Source organism: Choloepus didactylus, chromosome 8 (genome assembly GCF_015220235.1).
Source record: "Choloepus didactylus isolate mChoDid1 chromosome 8, mChoDid1.pri, whole genome shotgun sequence".
NCBI classification, from domain to species: Eukaryota; Metazoa; Chordata; class Mammalia; order Pilosa; family Megalonychidae; genus Choloepus; species Choloepus didactylus.
The window spans coordinates 69,534,677-69,554,642 of record NC_051314.1 but is presented as its reverse complement, the minus strand read 5'-3'; the positions used below and the strand labels follow the sequence as shown (position 1 = coordinate 69,554,642).

Genomic DNA, 19,966 nt, shown 5'->3' with positions numbered 1-19,966 from the left:
TTCCCAAACTAAATTCCAGGCTCTATGAAGCCTTGCTCTTCCTATGTTCCTATAAGGCCTGGCTATGTGATTGAAATTCCTTTCTCTCTTATTTTCACATGCACCATTCCTTTAAATCTCCAATGATTGAGGCACTTGAAGGATTCTAACTACCACATCCTGTGAAGGAGTTTGGATTTTATTTTGAAAAGAATACAAAATCGAAAGGGCTTCATATTTGTATTTTGGAAAGAGGACTCTGGGACACTGTGGAAAATAAACTGGAATTCCACTTTGGAAACTTGTTTTAAACTAGATGTGAGATGATGATGTCCTGAACCACGCTAGGGAGAGTGGAGAAAAATAAGTTGAAAGTTTTGAAGGAGGATGAATCAACAGAACCTGATTTAGCTTAAATGTCTTGGATAAGGGAGCAGAGTCGAATCTGACTCATAGTTTCCTGATTTTGGCAACCAAATGGATGGAGATGACTTTCATTGGGAAAGCTAATGCATGAAAGAGACCAACTCCTTTTTGGTTAAGAATGTGAGGTGCCAATGGCACTTCCAGGTAAAGATGTCCAGTAGGCAGCAGAATACCCAGGTCTTGATCACAGACCAGAACTCTGGAGTTACAAGTTGGTGTTTAAGGGCTTTATATCATGACTTTCAGAGTTGTCTGGGTAACAGTTTCTTACTTTATTCCCATAGTACTAAGTTAAGAAATATACTTGGACTAGGCTATGTTAGACTAGGGATGCTGAGAATAAAGGATTTATTCATGTCTGAAAAACTTCTACATATACCTTAGCTATCATATTATGCATTGTATAACTCTGAGTTTGATGATGTAACCTGCCCAAGTGAGGTTGTGTCTAGAGAAGGCTATGTATATACCAGTCCAGTTTTATGGATATAAGGCTAGGAATGGAAGGGGCAGTCTAATGTTCTGTATTCCAGAAAGGATATTTGAAAGAATTGGAAGCTTGCACTTTCATCTGTCAGTTAATATTGCAACAACACTACTTTCTGTATCTCTTAGATGAGTAAATGTGAGTGATCTCTATGCAGTGGTATTTCTGTTAATCTGGACCTTTTATTGATATTTGCCAATATAGGGAGGTTATACAGGATGAAAGCATTGGAGTAGTAGTAATTGAAACCATTGGTGTACATGAGATCACTCAGTGAGAATCATTTGAGAAGAAAAGAGAGCACAGGACAGAATTCTGGGAAGCAAAAATACCTAAGGAATAGGTAGAGAGAGAATGTCTTGGAGGACAAGAATAAATGAATGACAGTGAAATCTGAGGAACTGAAAAACTAAAGAGGTAGGCTGAGTAACATTTGTATTTTATTATTAAACTGAGTAGATAATTCAGAATGATAATATTTGACAAGTTTTCTTGTTATACATGGATACATATTCATTGTTAATTAGATAAATTTTCTAAAAGATTCCTAACAAAGACCAAGAAAAAGATACGGATTTCCCAATTTTCAACTGGAAGGTTAACACCAGGCACAAATCTGCTGATAATTAAGTCTATTTAGAAGTTAATAAAAGAACTAACATGTGATGACCACAAGTTATCTTTTTTCAATGACTTATTTAAAATGTTTACTGAACACTTAATGTCTGCCAGGTACTGTGCTTTACCTGTAATGTCTCATTTAACCTCACAACTAGCTTCTAAGGAAGGCATTTCTATTTTCTTTTAAAGGTAGGGAAATTGAAGATTAGAAAGGTTAAGTAATTTGCCAGGGTCACTGTCTTAGTTTTACAGAGCTGCTATGACAAATACCATACAATGGGTTGGCTTTAACAACAGGAATTCATTGACTCACAGTTTTGGAGGCTAGAAATCCAACATCAGGGTATCCACAGGCTGTGCTTTATCCTGGAACCTGTAGCATTTTGATACTGGCTTGCCCTAGACCTTGGGTTCCTTGGCTTGCATCTCTGCTTCTGTCCCACAGCTGATCTGTCTCCTTGGTCTCTCTTGTGGCTTTCTCTGACTGCAGTCGAATTTCCTGTGCCTCATAAGGACTTCAGTCGTACAGATTAAGGCCTACCCTCATTTAATTTGGCCTCATCTAAATGCAATCTTTGAAGGTACTATTTACAAGTGAGTTCACACCTTAACTAATAACATCTTCAAATGTCCTTTTGACAAATGGGTTCACACTCACAGGAACACAGATTACGACCTGAACATCTTTTGTGGGGTGTATGATTCTCCAAAAGAACCCTGGTAGTAAGCAGCAGAATAGAGAGTAAAATTTAGGGCTTTTTGACTTCAGAATCTGAGGCTTAACTGCCACATGATAAATGCTCTGAAAGCACTGTTTATGATAATAAATGTTAAAATTTTTCAGGATTTATTAATTTAATTTTCAAAGAAGACAGATTTTGTAGTTACAGAGGACAGTTTAAAACCCATACATTTCTACTACAAATATGCTACAGTTTTGAAAGTACTTAAGGCATGTGAGAGGATTAATATGTACTTGAATAATTTGGTTTTGCTACTAAAAGAGAAATGATTCTGTTTTTTGGAATGCTGACTCCTAAATTTAGTTGATTTCTTAGACTGTAGAATAAAAAAATCTTTTTACCTCTGGTAACTTGTTTGGTTTTGGCAATACATTGCTTCTGTGATAGTATACTCTCCCTGGATCTAAGTTTATGGAAAGCTGTTCTTTTTTAAACAAAAAAAAAAGAACTTTACAGAATTCTGGATATAGTAATTGTCACAACTTAATAGGTAAAATTTGGCTTTTCAAATAATCGTGTTGATTTAATTAAGAATTTCCAATTGCATTAACTCAACTATTTATAATAGAGATGTAAAAGACTCTAGGGAAAAAATGTTTTTTGAGTCAATCAAATGTTAAAACTAAAAAAAAAAATTAAATTACAAAAGAAAAGTGGCTAAATAGGGAGAGCTTAACCCTAGGTTACTGTGTCAATTATTAGAGGTTTATTTTTAAAAAAGCTCCCTGGGACCTCAAGAATAATGCCACATATTTCAGTTGAACTCCCTGCCACCCCCCCCCCCCAAATTTCATGGGTTCTAATACATAAAGCTTCATACCATAGGAGCTGTCAAGCTTCCCATAAATTATATAATAGACACAGATGATCCAAACTGTTTGCTGTTCTAGCAGCTCCGTTCCTATCTGCAACCTTATCAATTCTTGCTTTGCCTTTTATCAGAAGCAGGAAAAAAAATTATTTAGTTTACAAAGTACTTGTGTTGCAAGATTGCCCCATTTTATAGCTAAGCATTGACTCCCACTGACCATCTCATAATTCACTAACTTCCATCCTATACAGGTGTCATCACTCTGGAGATATTGGTTTCTTCAACTACTATGTCTCCCCTGGTTCAGGCTTTCCCTCTACTTTTCTCTGTTTCCTAGGCTAGCTGTGGAATGTCTTGTTTCAGAGAAGCATGGATACAGACTTTTTTTTCTTTATCTTTTACCTCATATTTATTAGGCACTTCAGTCCTCATTAAGACATATCTTTTTTACCTGAGCACCAAAACGCTCTGGTTTAAGTAAGCCATTCATTTATTCACTAAATACTTAACGACTGCCTACTATGCGCCAGGCACTGTTTTGGCAGGGGGGGGGGGAGGGGTTCAGCAGGAAAGAAAACAGGGAGAAGGAAAAAACCCAGTCCTTCTGGAACTTTCCTCACAGTGGGGAAGGCAGGCTGAGGGGCAGACAGTGAATGGTGAGTGATTACACGACTTTCAGCGGCGTTTACTTTAGGTGAGATGGGAAGCTAACGGAAGGTTTGGAGCAGAGGAAAATTTTATCCCCCATTTTACGGATTAGGAAAATCAGTGACTACTCCGCAGTAAATGTATCAATTTGTTCAACTATATGGAAATTGCAATTTAGATCTTCACACACACAAAAAAATTACAGGAGGTGAGCGGTGTTTGGGTTTTCTAGCCCAGACACTTGAAGGTGCAGAAATGAAGAGGGACACGACAACCCAAAAGGAAGCAACCTGTTTCTACAATTGTTAAATACAATTTAACACAAACATACGCAGAGATACGCCAAGGAGTACCCGAGGGGTCCGGTCAGGCCCTTGTCATCGAAAAGGAAGTGAATCTGAAAGCCGCAACGATACCGTCAGCCCATTCGGAAACCCGGGGTGAGGCTGGGGGCAGCGATCCCCTCCCGGAACCAGGCCAGCCGCGAGCACGGCCCCGCCCCTGGCCCTGCCCAGCCACTGCTCGGCGTCCGGGTTGGCCGAGGCGGGGGCGGCGACCGAGGTGCCCGGAAGTGCGGCTGACGTGTCCCGGCCGCGCTCGGAATTGTGGTCGACTCGGCTAATGGCGTCGGCGAATCTGCGGGAGCCGGGGAGCCGGCGCTGAAGCCTCCTGCCAGGTTGGCCAGTGACGCCGGGTGTGGTCGGGCCCCTAAGTAACAGGAGGGACTTGCCCGCCTTGTGGGCTCCTCGGCTAGAGACTGAGGAGCCTAGCGGGGCGGGGCGACTGCGGGGAGCGCCTCGGAGCGGAGCGGGGGTCAGTTGCGAAGACGCTTCGGGAGGCGCTCGGGTGCGCTCCGGGTTCGCAGCCGAGGCCCCACAGAGCCCCGGCGAAGCCCAAGAAGCGGGCGGGGAAGGGCCGAAGGCGCCAGGAGAGAGCTGCTTGTCGTCCCAGGGAGCTGACAGTCCCGGAGTTCGTTTGCGCTGTTCAGACATTGGCTGTGAGTTCCAGGGATCATGTCCAGCACTAATAGCCCCGAAGCGGTGAAGAAGCTGCTGGAGAATATGCAGAGCGACTTGCGGGCCTTGTCACTGGAATGCAAGAAGAAATTCCCACCTGTCAAAGAGGTAAGCTTGGTGCGACGTCAGGACAAGGCGCCCTGAACATGCCTGGTTGTTTTAGACCCAGTCCTTCACCCCCAGCCTCCAGCCGTGTCTAATTTTCATTTGGCCCAAGCCTTTCCAGATTTGCTAGTCGGGTAGCTCTACAAGCGCTTGGAAAAGTCCTAGAAGCTTTGAGTTTTTCAACCCTCTTTGTAATCCCGGTTTAGAAATGAAGTTCGTGGAGTGAGCCGATTCACGCAGTTCACCTGGGTATATTGTAAATTCGTCTTCTCAGACCTTTTTTCAGACTGGAAACTGGCCAAGCCTGAATTGAAAAACTTAGAGGTCTGTTGCTCCTAAAAACTAATATTGCGTGTTGTGGCGAAATCGATGCTCCTCGTCTCTATATATCACTCAGTTGGAAACAGCTTTCTTTCTTGTCATGTGGTAATATTCAGCTTAACTCTGTTAAGCCCATTGAGTGTTGATAAACTATCCAGAGCCACGTAGTATAGGACATATATTGAAGACCGCATTTAAAGCCTTGTTGCTAATGAGAAATTTGGCCTTGGAGTCAAAGTAAATACACCTCAATTTAAGTTCTAGCAATGCATTTTAGCCTCTTTGAGCTTCACTGTTCTCTCAGCTGTAATATAAGGCTAAAATTATGTATGGAAAAGTCTCCAAAGCACAAAGGATATTTATCAAAGAGGCTCAAGTTAATAAAATATACAAATTAAATTCTCCAAGTATTTCCTAAATTGAAATTTTTAACCTTTAGTCTCTATTGTTTTTTTCTAAGATTAATATTAAATTAATATTTAATTATGTTAAATATCTTAAAAACTCCACTGAGTTTCTTTTCTCAATTCTGAATTATCAGTGATCTTTTTGTAAAAGCCATCATTTTATTATTTTTATTCCTATTTTCTGCAGTTTTATTTAATACTTGCCCTAAAAATTCAGCAAGGAATTTCGTATTTTCATATTTATTTAAATGTTTTACCTTTATTATTTTAAAGATTCTGTAATTAGAACTTTCCCAGTAAAGTTTGGATTTTAGACATCCAAGGAACCTTATCTGTAAGTGCTTTGGTTCTGTCAATCCTTAATATATTAACTACCATATAGTATTTCTTTAATAAAGTAAGCAAATATTACCCAAAGATGGAACCAGACATCCCACTTTGGGAAAGATCACTATTATGATAGGTTTTATTTCAAATGTTCAGTATATTTTTTAAGAAATACAGATTTTCATAATTTTCTCTGTATCATCTCTGTTGAAAGAAAGTTTTAACAAGCAGTTTTAAAGAATTAGGCTATTCTAATTGTACGAGGAAAGCTCTCATTTAGGAAATGTCAAATCCTATTTTGTAATTTCAACAATACTTTACGGAACTGACTCTTTTTTTTTTTTTAATTCAGTTTTATTGATATATATTCACAAACCATACAGTCATCCATGGTATGCAATCAACTGTTCACAGTATGATCATATAGTTATGCGTTCATCACCACAATCTATTTCTGAACATTTTCCTTACATCAGAAAGAATCAGAATAAGAATAAAAAATAAAAGTGAAAAGAGAATACCCAAACCATCCCCCCATCCCACCCTATTTGTCATTTAGTTTTTACTCCCATTTTTCTACTGATTTTTTTTCAATTTTTTAACTTTTGTTTATCAAAAAATTAAAAACAAACAGGCAAACAACAACCAAAAAAACCCCACAACGTTTCAAACAAAGCAATGGATTAAGGAAAACAAATAACCTAAAATAACTACTTTGCTTCCAATATGTTCCTACCATACCCCAAGAAAATTAATAAACCATGTCCAAACAGAGGAGTAAGAAAAATAAATAATCTAAAATAACTACATTGCTTCCAACATGTTCCTACCATACCGCAAGAAAATTAACAACTCCTAAGAAAACAAAGGAATAAGAGAAAAAAAAACCTAAAATAACTCTATTGCTTCCAACATGATCTTCCTATATCCAAGAAAGTTTACAAACCATAATCATTCCTGAGCATTCCCATAACATTGAGATTACCCTCCATAGTTTATCTGTTCTTATTAGATTATCATTCCCCCTCCACTAATTGGTATCTCTAGGTCCCCTACATTCTACAGTATAAAACATTGTACATTTTTCACAGAATTCACATTAGTGGTAACATACAATATCTCTCTTTTTGTGCCTGGCTTATTTTGCTCATCATTATGTCTTTTTTTTTTTTTTTTTTTTTAATCTTCATTTTATTGAGATATATTCATATACCACGCAGTCATACAAAACAAATCGTACTTTCGATTGTTCACAGTACCATTACATAGTTGTACATTCATCACCCAAATCAATCCCTGACACCTTCATTAGCACACACACAAGAATAACAAGAATAATAATTAGAGTGAAAAAGAGCAATTGAAGTAAAAAAGAACACTGGGTACCTTTGTCTGTTTGTTTCCTTCCCCTATTTTTCTACTCATCCATCCATAAACTAGACAAAGTGGAGTGTGGTCCTTATGGCTTTCCCAATCCCCTTGTCACCCCTCATAAGCTACGTTTTTATACAACTGTCTTCGAGATTACAGAACTGACTCTTACAAAATAAAAACTGTGGGGCTCGCCTATGTTATATGTCTTTGTGGGTGAACTTGGGAATTTAGTTGCCATTTGTTACATTATTTCTGTTGGAATCAAAGTTCCAAACAGGGAACTTTCAAACTTCTGGAACTCAACCTGTTTCGAATTTGGGGAATTTCCATGAAGCTTATTAGCTTTTACTTAGAGCATTTCCTACTTACTGCATCTAGTCCGTGAGATAATGGCAAAAGTAATTCTTGGTGTGATTATTTCTGATAATTGATTTTGTATGTAGTAGATGCTCAATAAGAATTTGTTGAATGAAAGAACCTGTCCTTAACCAATGACACTTTTAATATGCCTGGAGCCCTATCTTGGGAACAAGTAGGGGACCTTGTTCAGCAGCACAAATTACAAAGAAGTAATTAGCTTAACAATAATGATTTTTTAGGAGGAATCCTTGACTTTCAAGAAATATTTTGGTTGAATTAAAATTTTTCTGGTAATTAAATAGCGATGCCAAATTTGGGGAACTTTTAAGTTCGTGGGTTTTTTGGGGGGAGGGGTTTGGGTAGGGGTAAGGGGGTGGCAAGCTATGCTAGTTAGACCCTAAGGCAAAGCACTATAAAAAGTATACGAAGTTCTTCCAACTATAGTTGGAAAACTATATAGTCTTGTTTGCTAGTATACTCTTTCAGTGTCTTCACAGGCATTACCTGAATACTACTCGTTCTGAACTACGTATAAGGCTACTCAAGAGCTTAATACAATTCAGTTCTAATTGCAGGTGTGCTTTGGAAGGGATGTCTCCTTCCCCAGTATTGTTAAGTAAGGAGAAAGAAGTGAGGCAGCTTATGTTTTGTCTTTATTTCAAGTTTTTCATAATTTCTACTTTTTTAGTGATAGAGCTTGGCTATAATCTTTTTTAAACATTGGTAAGCTGGATTTTTAAGATTTCAAATCTGTTATAAAAACAGAAGAAATGAACATTGATAAAGGATAGTGCCTGATTTACTGATATTTACTTCCTATTTTTGGGTTTTCTACATATTTTTTCCACCGTATTGTTTTCATTTATAAATCTGTCTTAAACATTAAAATTTTTTATAGTGGTTGTAATTTCATTGTATCACATTGTAATAAAGCTAGTGATTAAATAGTAACAGCAGTTAATTCCTTTTTTTTTCTGCTTATTTTTCTTAGTCCTTAAGTGTAAGTCTGTATGCTTCAGCAGCATAACATTTTTTAGTACAAGAGTATTAGTTAATTTGTTGTAGAATATTTGTATGAAAAATTTTTTCTTTGCCATAAAAATTACTTTGGAGCCTTGTAAATCACTTACAGGTAAATGACCTTCAATGGCCTTCAGAGTCAGTGATCTCTGAAGCTTTATGTTTCTGTTTTTAATGAATAAAAACTTCCTGATTAACCCCTATTTGCGGGCACTATGCTGTGGAAACACGGATGAGGGGCCTGTTACTTGGCCTGGAGGTAGTCAGAATGAGTTTGTAATTCAGAGTAAGTTTGTAATTCTTGAGCTAGATTTTATAGGATTAGTAGAAGCTAGCCAACAGAGGAAGGTGGAATGGAGATTAGGGGTAAGGGACTAGGGGGAAGGGGCCTAGGGGGAAGGGGACTAGGAGGAAGGTGGAAGGGAGACTAAGCAGAGCACACATTGTTTGTATTCCATGCATACAAAATTTCATGCTGAGATGAGTGGGAGCCACTAAAGTTTTTTGAGAGAGAGTAATAGGACCAGATTCATTTTTAGTAACATTACCTTGAAATAGTAGGAAGAATTAGAAGGGATTGAGATTTGAGGCAAAAAGAGCAAATTTTAGAAAGTAATGACTGCTTGCATTCAGGCAGCAGTAGAGATAAACATAGACATGAGATTGCTTCCACTGAGGTAAAAGAAAGAGAAGGTATGGATCAAAAAGATTTAGCAGGTAAAATTACTGGGTCTCAGTGACCTTTTATATAATGGAGAGGAAGAAATCTTTGATGCCTTCCAGGTTCCTGGCTTGGGAAACTGGATGGATCACTAAGACAAGGAATATAGGAGAAGGAAATTTTTTTTTGGTGTGGGGGGGGACAGGATGAGTAGTAATGAGTATATTAACATTTATGTGTGACATCCAAGTGGAATTGACCAGAAGGCATTTGAAAAGGATGGTTTGGCACTCAAGAGGGAGGTCTAGAGTTTCAGAGTTAGGAGTAGCAGTTTTTGCACGATAGTAGAAAACATAGGAGGAAATGAGATAGGACAGGAAGAGTGTATAGAGTAAGAATATCAGGGCTGAAGATGAAGCTTTGGGAAACAGCAGCATTTCTCTATGGGGAAAGGGGTAGCTGGGCAGACTGAGATGAAAGATATGGAAGAGAAGGGGATTACTTTCTAGAGCAAGGTCCCTAAGAAACTGGAGTTTCAAGGGTAAGATAGGAAACAAGCTTGTTTCTGGGAGTGATTACTGATGAAAGAAGTTGGTGGGTAGGACGTTTGAGTAGGGCCATAGATCACTTTGGAGAAGAGGAGAAGAAATTGACTTGGAATACTGAAGAGTCTTGGGAAAGTGGCTGAAGTGATGATGGACCATGACATCTAGGTTGGATTCTGAATAATGGAAAGCTAATAGACCTTTCATTGAATGGAAAAAGATGAAAGGATTAAGAGTCCAGGCACTACTTTAATCAAAGAGCTGTGGTGTTGGGGGCATGCGGGCTAGAAGAATACAGTTGGGACGGTAGTGAGGAGATTGGATTTCAGATTGCCTACATAGAGCTGTACTAGAGAACTAGAAGTCCAGGGAGTGGATGATAGAAGAGGAAAGAAAGTCAAGGTTGTTGGAATTGAGGTGGTTAGAATTAGGTATTGGAATGAATTTTTCTTCCCTTTTTTTAATGAAGCTGAATGAGTAAGGGTATAAATAACAAAAAAGAGCAAGTAGACTTCCCAGGCTCTGTACTTAAGTTTCCTGTTACCCTTTCAGGCCTGACAGAAGTTGGTTGGCAGGGATTTTTGCCTAAAAAAATTGTGGCCCTTTCAGGACCTCTTGACAGTGAAGAATGAGAGCTGGATTTGTGTATAGCAAATACAAATGATCTTTACATACTTAATTAGGAGCTGTTTTGGTTTAGTATTTTATAATTTACTATAGTTATTTTCCTTTTGATATTAGTCAAAGAAATTTACTCCTATATTAATATTTGTGTTCTTTCCCTCATAAGCATAAAAAAAAATCCATGTTTTATATAATAACATGTATTAGCTACCATAATTTCTTAAAAAATCTTGCCAGCATTAGTCAAAATAATATGACAAGTATGATAAGGAGTTATAAGGTATTTTGGTCAAGACTGATTTTCCAGTGTAATATAATTTTAGATAATTGTTTAGATAGGACTTTGTTTTTGACTCTGTTCTCTGTTTTTGTTACTTTTGATCCTTTTCCAGAAACGATTCCTTAAAATCTTAGATTCCTAAAGTCTCATTAAATTCTCCCTCCTTCTCTCATCCCCTCTGTCCCTCCCTCCCTCCCGTCCTTCCTTTATATTAGAGAAGCTGTGAATGCAAAATAATCATGAATAGAATACAGGATTCCCGTGCTCCACCCAACCACCCACACCTTGCATTGGTGTGGAACATATGTTAAAATTGATGCACTTTTTTTCACAATTGTACTGTTTTTTTTTTTTAATAGTAGTTACCTTTGTTATGGTGATGAACGATTATTAAAAGAGTTCTATCTATTGTCTATTTACATTAGGTGCATTTTCCCCACATACCACCCCTATTATACCACTTTTGCATTAGTATCATCATTTGTTATGAATCATGAAAGATCCTTCTTATATTTGTACTATTAACCCCAGTCCATCGTCCACAACAGGGTTCCCTATCTTGTACAGTCCTATGTTTTATTTTCTAACTTTCATTCTAGTAACATACAAGACCCAAAACTGTACTTTCATTTATAAGTGTGTAGAGAGCAGAGATCAATAGAAATATATTTTAGTCCTGAAAGAATGTATTGATTACCTTCTTAGCACTATGTATTAGTGACCCAGAAAAAATAAAAGACATTGTCCCTGACTTATAAACCAATAAGGATGACATACTTCAAAAATTGAATTAATTTCCTTTTTACTTTTATAGGAGTCTAGCTTATTTTGAACCATGTATAAAACAGGATTTTGCTAATACTGTTATAATTTAATAGATATTTATTAAATGTCTCTTATGTATAAAGCACAGCAGGAAATATAAAACTGAATGAGAAACTACTTTATCCTCATGAGGTTTATTCAGAATTAAGTAAAATATTGCCTTTCCACTAAGGCAGGAACTTTGCATGCACTGTCTGTAATACAATGTGCCATTTTAAATATTTCAGTTTTACAAATGAGGAAACTATGGTTTAGAGAGATTCAATAACTTACATAAAGTAGTAAGGCTAGAAAGTGGAGGAATTAGGATGTGAATCCATATGCATCATCCTCTAATCCCCATCCTTGTTTCCATAATATTATGCTGCAAATACCTTTAAAGTATATTTAAACTGTTTTAATCATTGTTCCAGTTCTTCTACCTTGCTTCTATTGGTTGTTTTTTCCATCCCGGAGCTCTCATCTTTTGATTTTTGTAACACTCTACTTTTCTATTTCTTCTATCTCTTAGGGTATTCTTCCTTCTTTTCTTTACATGGAGTGTATCCCAAGTTCTGCCTTCAGACCTCTTCTTTGTCTGTGCTTACCCCCTTGGCATTATCATCTACTCTTAAAGCTCGGGCATTACTACAATCCTGTTTAACCGAGGTTAAACCATGTTTCCAACTGCCTCTTGGACACGTGTACCAAGATATATTTCACATGCTTCAGTTAGAACTTTTTATAATTGAACTTATCTTTTCCTTAAAACTTGCCCTTCCCCCTATTTTACTTGTGCTGTTAATAGTTTCTTATCACAGTTGCTTACCTTAGTCATATTTGGCTGTTTTCTTTCTGTAAGGTCTCTTTTTTTGCTGCTGGCTGTTCCTTCCAGTTCTATAATCTCTCCTTTTTTTTCTATTTTCTCAGTTATTTACCTAGTTCCAGACTTCAATCTTGTGCCTGGTCTTTTTTTTTTTTTTTTTAATTAAATTCAGTTGTATTGAGATATATTCACATACCATACAATTATCCATGGTGTACAGTCAACTGTTCATGGTATCATATAGTTATGCATTTGTCACCGCAATCTATTTTCCTTACACCAGAAAGAATAAGAATAAAAATAAAAGTTAAAAGAACACTCAAATCACCCCCATCCCACCCTATTTTTCATTTAGTTTTTGTGCCTATTTTTCTACTCATCATTCATTTGTTGCATGTGTGAACCAACTTTAAAGATAATTTTCTAATTTCTTCCCTTGTTCAGTCATTCACTCACTCATGAAATATTCTTGAATATTTCATAAAGAATTATCTTGTTGCTGGAGCACAAACATTCACAACCCCTGCCCAGTCTTTTCAGTCTAACATGTTTTCTTCTGCTTTCTTAACTTTCACTGAAGATTATTTTTTAAACTTTTAATTCTTTTTATAATTCTTATATTTACCTTCTGTTATGGTTATTTACATTTTTTTTCTTCCTTTTTGAAATTACTCCTTAAGGACCAGCTTTGCATCTTGTTTATCTTTCTGTCTACCACAGTGCAAAGCATTTATATATACCTGGGAGGTGCCAGTTGGCTATTTGCTGAAGATTAAATTAAACACACAATAAAAGGGGGAAGGAAAGGCCTACTGCATATATATTTTAGCCATCTTTTTTGTAATCTGCATTTTAGTCTTTAATTTGCTATGTTATGTTAAAGAAAAAAGTATTTTGCTTATTTCCCAGAAGCCAGAGGATTTGATGCCATGTAAGTATATGTTTCTCTATGTTTTGGGGTTGTTGAATAATTGAATGTTATAGAAGAAAATCTTATTGGTTTCACTATAGTAATTGTTTTATGAGCATATTGACCTCTAGGAAGTGTTCTAGCTCTAGTAAGTACTCCCAAGTGTGGCCTTAACTTTATGTCTTTTGATTTTATCTGACATCTAAAATCACATCTTCATACCTTCCTGTAATCTCATGAGTACATTAGCCTATCTAAGTTTCCATTAACTTGAATTTTTCTTCCCTTAGCTTTTGTTTCATGTTGTGTCTTGTGAAGAATTAATTTTGGACCTTTGGTAAACTTGTTCTAATTTTGAGGCTTTTCTCACAGATGCTGTGGGAAAGACATGTTTTTTTAAAGAGCGGAACATAGGACCTTTCGTGAAAGAAAACATCCTTTTTTTTTTTGGTAAATTTGTACATAGTTCTAGTAGTGGGCACTTGTTAATCGTTTCCTTAGCATCCCTCTTGCTTCCTTTGGTGGTATGCCGCACTCCTCCTCCCTGTAGATTTCAACCCTGTAGATTTAGATGAGTTAATCTCATTCCTAGGTCCAGGATACCTTGATTAGCCTAGGCTAGTTTAAATCCTCCTGCCACCACCACCCTACTTGCATTCCTATCCGAGTCACATAATGCCAGAGAGTGCTTCTGAGAAAAGAAAGCTTGTACTTTCTTCCTCAAGAACTGCTGGAAGACAACCTTTCTCTTCCTCTAGATAGTATCATATGAGGCTGTGTGGAATGGCCACAACCATTTTTGTTGCCAGCATTGGAAGCAGCATAAGGATGAACCTATCCTGGAAGAGTGGTGAGCCAAGAGAATGGCAGAGAAGTGAAACTGCAGTCCTGGTAGCATTGTGAATTTCTGAATCAAACCTTCTCTGGACTTTTCAATTAGTGAAACAGTTGTTAGCAGTGGTTTAATTACAGTAAACATTTGTCACATAAGATTAGTGTTAATTTGGGTTAGTACTTAATTTGTGTTTGTTGTCTTTTTAGTTTAAGAGCTATAAACATAAGGAATTTATTCCTAATTTTATTTAAACCTACTTAAATTTGTCAGTGGCTTGGTGGCTTCATGAGGTTTTTTCCCTTTTAAAAGATGTCCTTACATTACTCAATTTTGAGAAACACTAGAAAGGGAAGGCACTGGGGAACCACTGAAGAGTTGGAACAGTGGATGGTTGGGGGACAAGATTGTTGATAGAGAAATCTCTTAGAAGAAATTACAATGGTTTAGGTTGTAATGACAGTTTGAACTAAAATTTAGAAGTGGAATTTGAGAAGAAAAAATACAAGATATGTTAACTAAGTAGACTTTATGGCTCATTAAATCAGTGGGATGAGGAAGAAATCTCAGATGTTGGCTTCAGTGACTCGATAGATAATTCTGTTCATAAAAGTAGAAAGTTTTTGACAAAAGTCAGAAGAGAAGATAAGCATTATATGTATAAGACAGGTAAGAGGCAATGAAATTTGATTAGGGAATGCTGTTCAGATTTTTGGCTTCAGTGACTGGATAGGTAATTCTGCTGTTCATAAAAGTAGAAAGTTTTTGACAAAAGTCAGAAGAGAAGATAAGCATTATGTGTATAAGATAGGTAAGAGGCAATAAAATTTGATTAGGGAATGCTGTAGTGGGTAGTTGGTATTTGAGTTACGCCTTGAAGAATTAATAGGAGTTTTCCTGTGAGAAGAGGGAGAAAAGGGCATTTAGACAGAAGAAACTGCCTATATACAGGCATAAAGAGGGGAAGGTATTTCATGCACTTAGGCAACACATTGTGGATAGAAAAGGTAGGAAGGATGATGCAGGAAGTGGCTGAAAGTATGAGATAACACTGTAACTTTGGACCTAGACAGTGGAGAGTCATTGAAGGTTTTTAAGAAAGAGCAAGTTTTTGGTGGGTAGGGTTACATGCATTGCTGAGTGTTATGTTTATAATGGTGAGCTACAAGAATTTTTCCTGCCACGCTGGAGCTCACAACCTCTTGGGGAAGAAGGATATTGAACAGTAATTCCTAGAGAGAAGCTTGTAAGGAAAAGAATATTCAGGATGCTGTGGGAATAAATAGCAGAGGATACTTAACCTGGAATGGAGCATGAATAAGTTGCCTTTCAAAACAGACCTGAAGGATGAGTGGGAGTTGGCCAGAAAAAGAAAGGACTGGTATGGAAGGAAGAGTGTTAAGCAGTTAAAATAGCCTTACAAAGACCCAGTGTTGAGAGACTTGGCTCATTCAGGGAACTGACTGCGGCAGTCTGGTATGACTGAGGTGAAGAAAGAAAGAGGATGAATCGCTTGAAATTATATTTAAAATTTCGTGTGCAGTGGCATTTTTCTGCTGAAGTAAAGAACTTTGAACTCATTCTTAGTGAGATCCAGGTCCCTAAAAAGGGGTTAACATCATTATCAAAACTTATGGTGAAATGTATAATAAAATAGCTTAGAATCCAAGAGTTCAGTAGATTTAACTGTAAATAATGTCTGAATACAGTGGAAAAAATTTCAAATCTCAGACAGATTAGAATCAGGTCTCCTGGCTTCCAGGTTAATGATCTTGGTTCAGGAATGGTTTGTTTGTGTTTGTTTAAATGCATTTTTTATTGTGAATTTTAACATTTTATATATATATATATATATATATATATATATATATATAAACAGTGATAACTTTCAAAGTATGATTTAACAAGTAGTTAGAGAGCAAATTTTAAAGAATGTCATGGACCACAGCTCAACTGCTTCAGCTGTTTCCATCGTTGTAAAATATAACATACATAAAGAAAGGTGTTAACTTTTGATGTACAGCTCAACAAGCAGTTATATAGGTAATTTCAAAAATTGTTATGGGTTACAGTTCCACAGTTTCAGTTCTTTCCTTATTATACAATATAGGGTATATACAGAAAGGTGAAGACTTTCAAAGCACAATTCAACTTATAGCTAGCTATGTAGAGCAAATTTCAAAGGATGCTGTAGGTTACAATTCCACCATGTCATTCACCTCCTTCCAGCTATTCCAACACCCTAGAATCTAAAATATATATAAAGTTTCAGTATTCATAGACCTTTGTTAAATCTTATCTTGTTTGTTGCTACCCGTTCCTATCACTTAATCCCTTTCTCCATCTTCGGGGGTATCTAGGCAGTGAGCATTCTAACTTGCTCATATTGAAAGGGGGTGTCAACAGCATGGGGAAGGGGACTGCATCTGATTGTTGTTCTTAAAGAGGCTGTTGCCTCTGGGCTTTAGGAATTGTCTGGCATAGGAACACTTGGGTGGATTTAAGTTTCTGAGAGACAAAACTTAGTGAGTGAATCTCAGGTAGGGACCTAGATATATGGGGACTACTTTTGGTAAGGCCATGGCATACTGTGGCCATTTGAGATGTCTAGCTGGAGCTTGCATAAGAGAAACCTCCAGGATAACTTCTTAGTTCTATTTGGGATCTTTCAGCCATTGTGACCTCAGCTTGTTACCTTTCTCTTTCCCTCCATTTGGTCAAGCAGGCATTTTCAATCCCTTACTTCCGGGGCCAGACTCATTTCTGGGAGTCATGTCTCACATCACCAGGGATTATACAGTCCTGCCAGCAATGAATCAGAGTTCCAGTTTTTCCACACCATCTCCAGCATTTGTAGTTTCCAAATTTTTTGAAGGCAGACATTCTTATTGGTGTGAGATGATTTCTCATTGTGGTCTTGATTTGCATCTCCCTGATAGCTAATGAAGATGAACATTTTTTCATGTGTTTTTTAGCAATTTGTTTTTCCTCTTCAGAGAACTGTCTTTTCATATCTTTCGCTTATTTTATAATTGGACTGTTGATACTATTGTCATTGAGTTGTAGGATTTCTTTATATATTCAAGATGTCAGTCTCTTATCAGATACATGGTTTCCAAATATTTTCTCCCATTGTGTTGGCTGCCTCCACCTTTTTAACAAATTCCTTTGAGGTACAGAAGCTTTTAATTTTGAGGAGTTCTCATTTATCTATTTTTTCTTGTGTTGCTTGTGCTTTAGGTGTGAGGTCTAAGAAGCAACCTCCTAATACTGGGTCTTGAAGTTGTTTCCCTACATTATCTTCTAGGAGTTTTAGGGTATTGCCTCTTATCTTGAGGTCTTTGATTCAATTTGAGTTAATTTTTATATAGGGTATGAGATAGGGGTCCTCTTTTATTCTTTTCGATATGGATTTCCAGTTCTCCCAGCCCCATTTGTTAAAGAGACTGTTCTGTCCCAGTTCAGTGATCTGGGGGCCTTATCAAAAATCAATCAGCTGCAGATCTGGGGATCTGTTTCTGAATTTTCAGTTTTATTCTATTGATCAATATGTCTATTTTTGTGCCAGTGCCTTGCTGTTTTGACTACTGTGGCTTTATAGTAGCCTTCATTATCAGGAAGTGTAAGTCCTCCCACTTAATTTTTCTTTTTTAGAATGTTTTTGGCAATTCAAGGCCCCTTTCCCTTCCAAATAAATTTGATAACTAGCTTTTCAAAATCTGCAAAGTAGGTTTTTGGAATTTTGATTGGAATTGCGTTGAATCTGTAGATCAGTTTGGGTAGGATTGACATCTTAGTGATGTTTAGCCTTCCTATCCGTGAACACGGAATAGCTTTCCATCTCTTTAGGTCCCCTTTTGTTTCTTTTAGTAAAGTTATACAATTTTCTGTGTAGAGGTCTTTTACATTTTGGTTAAGTTTTTTCCTAGGTACTTGAGTTTTTTAGTTGCTATTGTGAGTGGAATCTTTTTCTTGAGTGTCTCTTCAGTTAGGTCATTTCTAGTGTATAGGAGCATTACTGATTTATGTGCATTAATCTTGTATCTCACCACTTTGCTGAGTTTATTAGCTCAAGTAGCCGTATCATTTATTTCTCAGGGTTTTCCAAATATAAAATCATATCATGTACAAATAATGACAGTTTTACTTCTTCCTTTCCAGTTTGGATCCCTTTTATTTCTTTGTCTTGCCAGATTGCTCTGGCTAGCACTTCCAGCACAATGTTAAATTATGGTGGTGACAGCGGACATCCTTGTCTTGTTCCTGATCATAGAAGGAAGGCTTTCAGTCTCTCACCATTGAGTACTATGCTGGCTGTGGGTTTTTTCATATATGCCCTTTATCATATGGAGGAAGTTTCCTTCAGTCCCTCCCTTTTGAAGTCTTTTTATCAAAAAAAGGATACTGAATTTTGTCGAATGCTTTTTCAGTGTCTATTGAGATGATCATTTGAGTTTTCCATTTTGATTTGTTAATGTGATGTATTACATTGATTGATTTTCTTATGTTGAACCACCCTTGCATGCCTGGGATGAAACCCACTTGGTCATAGTGTATGATTTTTTAAAATGTGTCTTTCTATTTGATTTGCAAGTATTTTGTTGAAAATTGTTGCATCTATATTCATTAGGAAGATTAGCCTGTAGTTTTCCTTTCTTGCAGTGTTTTTTATCTGGTTTTGCTATTAGAGTGATGTTAACTTCATAAAATGAGTTAGATAGTGTTCTACTTTCTTCAGTTTTTTTAAAGAGTTTGAGTAGGAATGCTGTCAGTTCTTTTTGGAAAGTTTGGTAGAATTCCCCTGTAAAGTCATCTGGCCCTGGGCATTTATTTGTGGGAAGCTTTTTGATGACTGACTGGATCTCTTTGCTTGTGAGTGGTTTGTTGAGGTCTTCCGTTTCTTCTCTGGTCAGTCTAGGTTGTTCATGTGTTTCCAGGAAATTATCCATTTCCTCTAAATTGTCTACTTCTTTGAAGTACTGTTGTTCATAGTATCCTCTTATGATTTTTTTAAATTTCTTTGGGATCCACAATAATGTCCCCCCTCTCATTTATTATTTTGCTTATTTGGGTCTTCTCTGCTTTTGACTTTGTCAGTCCAGCTAAGGGTTTTTCAATCTTGTTTATCTTCTCAAAGAACCAACTTTTGGTTTTATTTATTCCATAGTTTTTTTTTGTTGTTGTTGTTCTCGATATTTTTTCTGCTGTATCCTTGTTATTTGTCTTCTTCCACTTCCTTTAGGTTTAGTTTGCTGATTGTTTTCTAGCTTCTTCAGTTATTCCATTAATTCTTTGATTTAAGCTCTTTCCTCTGTTTTAATGTATGCATTTAGAACTATAAATTTCCTCAATACCGCCTTCACTGCATCCTGTAAGTTTTGATATGTTGTGTTCTCATTTTCATTAGTTTCTAGATATTTAGCAATTTCTCTTGCAATTTCTTCTTTGACCCACTGATTGTTTAGGAATGTGTTGTTTAGCCTCCACATTTTTGTGAATGTTCTAGATCTTTGATGGCTATTGACTTCTAGTTGCTTTCCATTGTGGTCAGAGAATGTGCTTTGAATAATTTCAGTTTTTAAAAATTTGTTGAGGCTTGTTTTATGCCCCAGCATATGGTCCATACTGGAGAACGTTGTATGAGCACTAGAGAAGAATATAAATCTTGGTAATTTGGGATGTAATGCTCTGTATATGTCTGTTAAGCCTAATTTGTTAATCGCATTGTTTAGGTTCTCACTTTCCTTATTGGTCCTCTGTCTGGTTGATCTATCTATAACAGAGAGTGGTGTATTGATGTCTCCCACTATTTTTGTGGGATTCGTTATTGCTTCCTTCA

The 19,966-nt window shown here is 36.9% G+C and overlaps 1 protein-coding gene across 1 annotated transcript in view; it reads left to right on the top strand.

Annotated features, from left to right (window-relative positions):
• Positions 1-4,334: 4,334 nt before the first annotated feature.
• Positions 4,335-19,966, top strand: part of MON2 (MON2 homolog, regulator of endosome-to-Golgi trafficking) — a 193,764-nt gene continuing 178,132 nt past the window's right edge. Inside the window, 1 exon segment of the mRNA XM_037848170.1 lies at positions 4,335-4,839. Within this exon segment, the coding sequence (XP_037704098.1) occupies positions 4,729-4,839 (111 nt within the window). The 5' untranslated portion in view covers positions 4,335-4,728.